The sequence below is a fragment of the Colobus angolensis genome, unplaced genomic scaffold (assembly GCF_000951035.1).
Source record: "Colobus angolensis palliatus isolate OR3802 unplaced genomic scaffold, Cang.pa_1.0 Scaffold48, whole genome shotgun sequence".
Lineage (NCBI taxonomy): Eukaryota > Metazoa > Chordata > Mammalia > Primates > Cercopithecidae > Colobus > Colobus angolensis.
The window spans coordinates 10,474,743-10,485,141 of record NW_012118265.1 but is presented as its reverse complement, the minus strand read 5'-3'; the positions used below and the strand labels follow the sequence as shown (position 1 = coordinate 10,485,141).

The 10,399-nt window shown below is 42.1% G+C and overlaps 1 protein-coding gene across 1 annotated transcript in view; it reads left to right on the top strand.

Moving 5' to 3' along the window:
- The first annotated feature begins 4,291 nt into the window (after positions 1–4,291).
- The window catches only part of LOC105524011, a 70,947-nt gene continuing 64,839 nt past the window's right edge, over positions 4,292–10,399 (top strand). Inside the window, exons 1-2 of the mRNA XM_011959091.1 lie at positions 4,292–4,390; positions 4,821–5,118. Coding sequence (XP_011814481.1) covers positions 4,292–4,390; positions 4,821–5,118 — 397 coding nt within the window. The remainder of the gene's footprint in view (positions 4,391–4,820; positions 5,119–10,399) is intronic.

Below are 10,399 nucleotides of genomic sequence, written 5' to 3'. Positions count from 1 at the left end.
TTACAGGCGCCCGCCACCTCACCCGGCTAGTTTTTTTTTGTATTTTTTAGTAGAGACGGGGTTTCACCGTGTTCGCCAGGATGGTCTCGATCTCCTAACCTAGGGCTTTCCACATGGTCTGCAGAACTTTGTGTTGGTTTATAAGGACACAGTGTCTGTGCTTTTGTTACTGTTGTGATTTTACATAAAATATGTAAATATGTATCCATCAAGGAGTTGTTCTTCTTATTCACTTCAAAAAGTAGTTTTAAGCTTCCTCCTTTGTTTCCTCCTCCTCCCCTCCCATGAAAAGCATGTACAAGAGGCATGTTGCCTGCAATTCTGATAACAGTGTAGGAACTCTATCCAAGATTGCTTTTTTCTTTTTTTTTTTTTTTTGGTGAAACGGAGTCTTGCTCTGTTGCCCAGGCTGGAGTGCAATGGCACAATCTCAGCTCACTGCAACCTCCACCTCCCAGGTTCAAGGGATTCTCCTGCCTCAGCCTCCCTAGAAGCTTGGACTACAGGCACCTGCCACCATGCCTGGCTAATTTTTTGTATTTTTAGTAGAGATGGGGTTTCACCATGTTGGCCAGGCTGGTCTTGAACTCCTGACCTTGTGATCCACACTCCTCAGCCTCCCAGAGTGCTGGGATTACAGGCGTAAGCCACTGCGCTTGGCCCAAGATTGCTAATTTTAAAGCGAGCTTAAAACTGTACAAAGGGAGCATGACAAAATTATAGTTAGCCCCAACTTTATTTCCATCCTGCAAACCAGAACCCAGTACAACTCTGTCCCCTCAAAAATGGGAATTAAATAGTTACAAACAGGCCTCGCAGGTTGGAAGCAACCACAGCTTTCACTGCTATTTCTGGGTTCCATCCAACGCAAATGCACAAAAGAAAAAAACCTAACATTTTTGAAAAGCTAATACTTATTGGGCTCTTTCTATTTGCCAGGCACTTCGTACACAATGTCTCATCCAATTGAGAACCCTTCCAAACATAACTCAAGTCAGATCCTACTTATTGTTTATTTTCACACAAATAATGGAAATGGCTGAGGGCATGGCCTAACATGAGCACAGAAGTGTACTTGGACCCAATATAAGAGGAAGCACTTGGGCCTCACATACAGTGTTAGTTAACTCTGCCAGCCAGCTACTACCCAGGGGACATCAGCCTATAGTGGATTAGTAACATGTAAATATCCAAAAAGTATTTAATTCTGTAAACCTAACTTTGTCTTACACTTACTGTCTTCATGACTTTTCTGATGTCACTTCCAGTTTTCAAAAACAGCCACAAGGGACCACTTGATTTGTTTTACTTACCCCAACACATTTTGTTCCCACCGAGATGTGGATTGGATTTTCTTAATAACATTTTATGTTTGTTAAAACTGCTATTAACATTATTAACATTTAAAGTTTTAAACTGCTTTAAAAAGCTGCTTTGCATATTTTGGACCACAAATAACTCTAGTCTGGAGGTGGCTTAGACCACAAAATACTATTTGTGGGTTTAAGCTCTGTATCTTTTTAAATCCATCATATGTACAGTGTAAACTTGAGTACATAATAAAATAAATGTCACAATGTTTAAATAGCATTTCTCTTTAGTTCAAATGCTTTGTCATCTGTGCAGGAATAAATTGTGTGCCGAATTCTTTTTAGCCCTGAGAATATGATTATTGAACAAAATTTCCGATGAGACAAGTTAGGCCTTTAAATGATAAATATCCTCAAATATTAACAGTAAGTCAAGCATTACAGCAAAACCTTTGATTATTGTAAAGGTATTTCCTGTGGTAAGTTCACTACTGATAAGAGCTTTTTGTCCAAAACTGTACTATGTGCCAAATACAACTTAGTATTTATAACATTATTATATTTTTAAAAAACAAAAAGAATAGGCCGGGCACGGTGGCTCATGCCTGTAATCCCAGCTACTTGGGAGGCTGAGGCAGGAGAATCGCTTGAACCCAAAGGTGAAGGTTAGCAGTGAGCCGAGTTCGTGCCACTGTACTCCAGCCTGGGCAACAGAGTGAGACTCTGTCTCAATTTTAAAAAAAAGAATAAAGCTCTAATGGCACTAACTGAACACTCTTGTAATGAATTTGATGCTCAAAACGTGGTACTGATAGCTCTTAAAGAGATTATTCTGTAATGTAAATTAACCAAATTCTCTTTATTAAACTCAGCATCCAATAAATGGGCCATAATAAGCACTTAATAAATGCTAGTAAGTTCAAAGACTGAAAATTGGTAACTGCCTTATACACTTAAAAACAACTTTTGTACTTTATTATTTGCTTGTTTAGTGAAATTATTGCTTCATTTCTGAGATTTTCATAGGATTCTAATGAAGAATCTAAGAATCCAACTCACATTTGTTTTGACAAGTGATTGGTAAAAGTGATTTCATTCTCCCTTTGTAAAGATGAAGTTAATGTTTCTATACCTATTATTTTAGATAGCTACTGAATTTACAGGAAACAAAGTATAAAAATTTTTCTGTCATTTTATTCTGCCTCCATTAATAGTGTTTTGAATGCCATTAGATGAATTCCAAATCATCTTAAAGATATTTTCTTAGGAACTACTGATATCAAATATCCAGCATTTTATGAGATCTATCAAACACATGAAAAATATTAAAATAATTATAGTAGCCCTGGTTTGCAATGATGTAGAGCAATTAGCAATCTTAAACACTACTGTTTGGGTGAAAAATTAGAACATTTATTATGTTTTAAACCCCTTGAAATGTTCAAAACTGTTAGAGTTGACACGTGATCCTCCTTCTTCCTTTTGTTCAGGAATTCAGACCTCTGTACTGCCCTCCCCTCGTGCTACCCCAAGCACACATGAATCAGTCCAAGTTCAGAAGTGAGTTCAGATTAGATCAACTCTGTTAGCACCTTCCCCTTTACCAGTGATTAAATCATGATCCAATAATGACTAGAAGTTCCAAGAGACGTTTGCTGGAGGCTTTAGGAAAATTCTTTCTTATTAGCACATATATTCAGCATTCACCACAGTCTTAAAATGTTTAAAAATAGGAAATACTAAAACGTGAAATACATTGATTTACTCAAACAAGAGCGTGCAGCTGTTAGAAATGATGATGTGGTTCTTTGCTGATGTGGTAGAATGTCCCAATAAATTGTTCTGTGAAAAAAAGCAAGTTAAAAATAGTGTTATAACTACAAGGGGAAAAAAAAAACCCACAGTATTCTAAACAGCATTCTAAATGTACATTTTATTATTTCTATGAATATATACCTCTTCTCATAGAATCAAAAGAAGTAAACAATCAAGTTTCAGGAAAGCAGGAGCCAGTATTGCTTTGAGAATCTCAGATAGCAATGTGAAATTTGCGAAAGCCATAAAAAGGCTCAGCCCTTAAAATCTACCACTTAATGAAAGTTGGTTCCATTTTCTTTTATTGTTGGCAGTCTCCGCACATGGCAGAGCAGTGGTGGCTGATGGTCCAATTTTGTCAGCAAAAGGAACTGGGGAGAAGGCATCTATTCCTGCCCTCCTGTTAGAAAATTGCCAGGAAATGACTTTCTTTGGCACACCTTGAATGATATGCAATCTTTTTAACCAAATTACTGAGGGCAGGAGGAGTCAAGTGTTGTTTGTCATTGGCTCAGCTTGAGTCAGGTATATGCCTCTCGACCAGCTGTGGGGACCAAGTAGGCAAGGCCACACACACTAACACCTCCCTTTCTAACTACATTCTAGAAGAGTAAAGGCAGAAGCAGAATCTAGGCAGGAAGGGTAGGCAGTTCTGTCCCGGAAGAAAGTAAGTGTGCTGGGGAGACCAGGAAAAAAAAAAAAAAAATCCCACATGTACTTACGTGAGAATCAGTCATCTGGGAGAACATTTTAAAATTAAACAATTAATCCTGCTCTCTTTTCCCACATGCCGTAAACTGAGATGAGAATATGTATTTTTAAGAAAGCTTCCTACGAGTTTATTGTGTCTATTCTAACCCTAGAGAATCCCCCCTTTCCTATAATGTTACATGTATCACAAAAATAAATGTGTGTGTAACGAGGCACCATAGGCCTACGAGTCATAATAGGGAAATAAGTGAGCATAGATTCACCAAATCAAAGTTTAAGTGCATAGAAAAGAAACTAATGTGGAATTTCCCAAACTTCCAGTTGGACTGGGTGGTCTTGTGTTAAACTATCGTGGTGTTAACATTTTTTGTTTCGCCCTCTAAACTTGATTTATCTGCAAATCTACAAACATTATGTAAATAGATATCTGTGCGGGCAAAACACTTTTTGCTCACATGATCTTGAGAGGGAACTTAGATTCTGGCGTCTTAAAACGCGGCACCTTTTTTATGTCCTTGGGGCTTTCGAGTCATCATATAAATGAGGTCTCTGAAGTTAGTATGCCAGGGAGATCAGGCACCTCTGATTTTAAAATAAAACACTGCAAAGAAAGCTTCCGGGAGGAATGAGAGCATGCCCCAAATCACGATTCTGTAATTAGTCTTTGTGCAGAGCGGACAGAAATTTCGTCCCAAAGCCACTGTCTTTGCTCTGGTTCCTTTCTCTGTAAGCATGTCACACGAACCACACTTGTGCACCATGCATCGCAATTTAAAGCTTTCCTTTGAAAGTTTCCCCAGCTTGATTGCTTAAGGAAAGAGCAGCTCCGGTTCCCAATTCGTTTAATACATCCTGTCCGAGCGCGTTTTATTACTGAATGTTACCCACGTTCTGATAACAAGGGGACGCCGTGTCCTCCCCTGGTGAACTCACTCCCAGTCCCAGAAATATAGCGTGACTGCCTCCCCGGCGGTGTTTTGAAAGTGGAAGCCGGGCGCCGCCCTCCAGCACCTGCACCTCCCGCCCGGCGACGGCCGCCTGAAGCACGAAGTGCGTGCGACCGCAGCTCAGCAGGTCACGCAACCCCAGGCCGCCGCGCCCGCCTGCGTGCCTGCAGCCCGCCGGCCCCGCCCCCGCCGCCTGCTTCCGCCGCTTTTGTGCACGCTCGGGCTTCCTGGTGCGCCCAGAGCCTGCCTCGCGTGCCGATCCCGCCGCGTAATCCGGCGAGGAATCCATATTCCCTCCGGCCCCCGACGCCCTCCGTCGACTTTAGTTCGAGCTGGTGACGCCCTCATTTTGACGCCGAAAAGTGTCCGTTCCCGATATACAGCAAACACCTCAGGCTGCGAAACGTGGGAGAAGCGGACAGGTGGCGGGGAGTCAGCCTCCTTGGCGCCTGCTCCCCGCCCGCTCCGTCGGACGGCCCTGGCCTGGCGACGAGAGCAGCAAGGCGGCCTAGCGCACTGCCTGGATTTCGCAGGCAGGGGCAGGGGCAGCCCGCCCAGGGCTAGGAGACCCGGGAAGGGGTCCCCAGCGAGTGGCCTTCGCGGAGCTGCCTCACCCCGCCTGCCTGGAGCCGGGAGTCCGGCGTGCACTGACGCCAGGGGCACGCTGGGGGCGACTTTCGTTACCGGGCGGCTGACCCCAGCGACCCGGCGCAGCCTCCAGACGTGCGCTGGGGGGCAATGAGGGGCAGCGCTCTCTGAGGCTGAAAGGAGTGAGGGCCGGCGCTGTGTAGGTTAGATTCTTTGTTGACGACTGGGATGAGACCGGGGCCATTATTGCAAGTAAGATGGGCTTCATCGTAGGCCTCGAAGGATCAGGGGTGGGTGCGCCGGCTGCCAAGGCCCCTCTCACGCCACGTCGCGTGCAGGCGAGGGGAAGCGCCTGTCGTGACGACCTGCGATGAGATCAGTTTGAATAACCACCGCGTCGGGGCTGAGACATACAGCCAGTCACGCAGCGCAGCGCCGGCTCTGGCCGGGTGGCCGCAGCCGCCCGGCGATTCGCTCCAGCAGAGGGAGGTGGGGGTGGATCAGCCCCTTCCAGGCGGTCACCGATGGGGGCGTCAGAACTATTCTAAGGGGGGGGGGGAGCCGGAGAAGAAAACCATACAAAATGCAACTTGCATGGTTAGGAGGCTGGATTCTATGAGTAAATGGGCTTTCAAGAAGCACACTGAAAATCACCTCTGTTAGTGGTTGTCTCTTACACTTTGCCCGGTAGATAACTGTTTAAAAACTAACACGGAATTCAAACGTCATTCAAATGTACCTTCAATGTGTTTATATTACTTAGTTTAACAGGCAGTACACACGGCTTACATATGCGTGCATGAAATTTAATTTATACAGTCAAGTCTGGAAGCATGGTTTGGCAAGAGGAATAATTGTGAATTCAGTAAGAGTCAGGGTACAAACAGATTACTTAAAAGGACAAAGGAACCGAAAAAAAATGCAGTCCATGAGGAAGCTATTACATTCATCTTTTCATGGTCTTGAACATCTTGTACCAACCAACTCAACAATAATACCCAGCGGAAACTTCTAATTAGACACAGAAAACGCAAGTATTAGCTGTGCGGGCAAGCATCAAAAAGCCTTATGTTCGAAACAGACTCCAGCTCAGGCTGGAGTGCTGTGGTGTGGTCAGGGCTCATGGCAGCCTCTATCTCCCAGGCTCAAGCGATCCTCCCACCTCAGACTTTCCAGTAACTGGGATCACAGGTGCGCCACCACGCCGCACTAATTTTTTATTTTTTTGTAGAGATAAGGGCTCTCTATGTTGCCTGGGCTGGTCTCAAACTCCTGGGCTCAAGCGATCCTCCCACCTGGGATTCCCAAAGTGCTGGGATTACAGTTCAAATAACATCTATAACGTAAGAACTCTTTCTTTTCTTTTCTTTTCTTTCTTTCTTTCTTTCTTTCTTTCTTTCTTTCTTTCTTTCTTTCTTTCTTCCTTCCTTCCTTCCTTCCTTCCTTCCTTCCTTTCTTTTTTTCTTTCTTTCTTTCTTTCTTTCTTCCTTCCTTCCTTCCTTCCTTCCTTCCTTCCTTCCTTCCTTTCCTTTCCTTTCCTTTCCTTCCTTTCCTTCCTTTCTTTCCTTTCTTTATTTTGTCACGCCATTCTCCTGCCTCAGCCTCCCCAGCAGCTGGAACTACAGGCGCACGCCGCCATGCCCGGCTAATTTTTTTTTTTTTTTTTTTTTGTTTTTTGGCAGAGACGGGGTTTCACTGTGTTAGCCAGGATGGTCTCGATCTCCTGACCTCGTGATTCGGCCTCCCAAATTGCTGAAATTACAGGCGTGAGCCACCGCACCCACCCATAAGAGCGTTTCTCTAAAATTCTGTATTTCAGTCATTTACTTAGTATACATTTGGTTCGCTGATAGGTATGTTACTATAAAACAATTAGGATTAATCACCGGGTACAGAAAAAGCTCTGCTGTGAATTTAAAATTTTTATCAGTTTTTTTTTTTTCTTTCTTTTGAGACAAGGTCTGTTTGGTTGTTCAGGCTGGAGTGCTGTGGTGTGGTCAGGGCTGATGGCGGCCTCTATCTCCCAGGCTCAAGCAATCCTCTCACCTCAGCCTTTCCAGTAGCTGGGATCACAGGTGCGCCACCACGCCGCGCTGATTTTTGATTTTTTATTTTTGTATAGTTAAGGGCTCCCTATGTTGCCTGGACTGGTCTCAAACTCCTGGGCTCAAGCGATCCTCCCACAATGCTGGGATTACGGGCATGAGCCACCATGCCCAGGCCAGAATTATTTTATTTTACTTTATTTATTTATTTTAAAGATCGTCATGTTCATATAATGTGAGTTCAGTAGGAAATAAGGAGTTGATCCTTAGTGCCTAGCAAACTGCATCAAATTAATATTATGAATGAAGAAAGGAATGAATTAATGTGTAGGCAGTACTCTAATGGTTAGATCTGTGAACTAAAGTGTCATGAGTGAGTAGTGCCAGCCCTGTCACTGACTCATGTGTGATCTTGGTATGGTAGAAATAATGCTTACAACATACCTACCTTGGCAGAGGTATAGAGGGAGCTATTCCTTACTTACTACAGGTGCTTCGAGATCCTTGGAGGAGGATGATACATTCAGCTATTATAAATTAATACACCACTGTTAGGACAACCCACATGTAAAATTACAAAAGTATAGATTTTAAATACAGTAGTGTCACCAATTTTTTTCATTTGTATGTAGTCCATCAAGTACTGAAATACAGTATAGGAGATTGCACCTTTATATAAAATATTTGACTTATAGAATCTTCATCGTTGTACCAATATTTCATGATGTGCAATGGAAGTTTTAATCAGTACTACTATACTTCACTAATAATATGCATATATAATTAATAATGATATAATAGTGATTAGTAATATATATACTACTGTAATAATAGTATTAATATACTGTTATATAGTTAAATACTATTACAGTAGTAGTTGTGGTGATGGTATTTTCTGAGAGCAGAGACCTCTGGTGTATGAAGTGTATAGGAGAAAACTAACTTTTGGTAACTTTTCTTAACTTGATGCGTGGAATCTTGAAGATAAGGGACCTTCTTGGTATAATTTTCTATTGCCGAATGAAAGTCTAGAGATACAATCAACATATTAAGAGCCCCACTGTGTATCAGACATTGGTCTAGGTGTTGGAGATAGCGCAGAGAACAGACAAAACATTACTTCATGTTTAAATGTTTTTGTTCTCTATTTAATGCAGGTTACTTTAGGAATAGTAATGCACTGTGTACATCTTTGTGTAAACTCTTTCCTGTTCTAAGCTCTTGGTGGAGGGTCCTTAAGAGGGATTGGAAGAGTAGTGACAGAGGGGCTTTCTGGAAAGAGAGTTGAAGGCAGAACAGTGGTAGGCAGTTTTAACTGGAATCAGAAGGCAGATACCAGTCCTTCATCAAGGTTTCCTGTTTAGAAAATCATAAGACAAAAGCATACAATACTTTGCTTTCCATCATTCTCCCCATTAAAGTTGTCCTCATGTTTCTTAATTCTCTCTGCCATCGTATTAAGTCTGTGTATCATTTTTACCAGAGTCATAGGCACTTGTGCAGTTTGCTGGCTGCATGGTGGTGCCAGGTGGAGGAGGTAGGTAGGCATTAAACTCCAGACCTAGCTTCATCTGCCAACACAGGTGTTTTGCATCCTCCCGAGGTAGGGGCATCTTGAACAAAAGCACCATGGGGCCATAGTAGCTCTCTTTGTTCTTCAGAGTTCTCAGGCATCTAACCCCTGTCTGCCGTTTGGCATGTATTTTCCTGTTGTATTTAATAGCATTGCTCTGCTATGAGTTGCCAGACAGGGAACATTGGGGATGAGGAGAAGGCAAGGGTGAAGAAGTGAACCAACCCCTATCAGCTTCCAAGATGTCTAGTATCTAGATAAATGAAGACTAGCTAAGGCATGATGATGCTGTGTGAAATGTTTTGCAGCAAAAAGAAAGCAAAGCAACGATAGACAACAACCTGCCTTTTCAATTTTAGCAAGCAGGAAGAATTGTCAGCTCACAACAGATTGCCTCAGTCTTGCATTGCAACTAGAGAACATGATACAGTCAGACAGCGTGGCTTAACCTTTTGGCCGAGCTCATTTGTAGGATTTGATATCAGATAATTTGATATAGGATATATGTCCTGCTGAACCCTGGGGATGGCCTTGAGATTAAAGTGTTTTCCCTTCCCTGTTGCTAACTTCTCTGTGGTCTGTTGACATTACGTCATGTTGCAAACAATGAGTGGTAGAGACTGGAGACTGCCATGTCAGGGTGTAGTGACCTGATTAGTCCAAACTCCTGCAGGGTAGACGTGCAGATAGATGAGCCCCAACAGGACCTGAAGAACCATGTGGTTTTGAAATTCTGGGTGGATGGGCCACACCCTGCATACACCTTAAATCTCCTGGCGCTTTGAAGGTACAATTATTGCTCAACAACTCCAGGTTAATTAGATCTTTGTATGATGTGATTATCATAAATGTAACTTTTTAAATGTAACTTTTAAAAATGTACAAATGTGTGCATAATATAAATGTATAAAACAAACTTGCAATTAATGTCTTATAAGGGCATAGAAATGATCCAACTGGATTCACACCTTTTAAAATATAGTTTATTCCTAGTAATAGTTAAGCAGTTCGTTTTGTAGCTTAACATAAAGGCCTAAAGAAAATGAAACATATGAAGGAATCTTATTACTCTGTACTATGCAGTTTGTCATTTCACTTAAGTAAAGATTCCTATGAGATTTTTAAATTAATGATTATTATTTACAAAAGGCTTTTGAGAGTGTTGCTTTTACTTTTATGTGGTTTCAAGGTGGGGAGACAGATTAAAGATGTTAAGTAAAATATTCCATAAATACTATATCAATCAAAAATAAGAGAATTAAAGCATTTGTGGAACTTTACTCCTAGAAGACACTTGGTAAATATAGTTTATTACTCTAAACTAATTAATATAATTTCCCACCTGAAACAATAAATGTAGCATGTAATATACTTTTCCCTGTTTAAGGACAGATACTGCTGCTTGTTGAT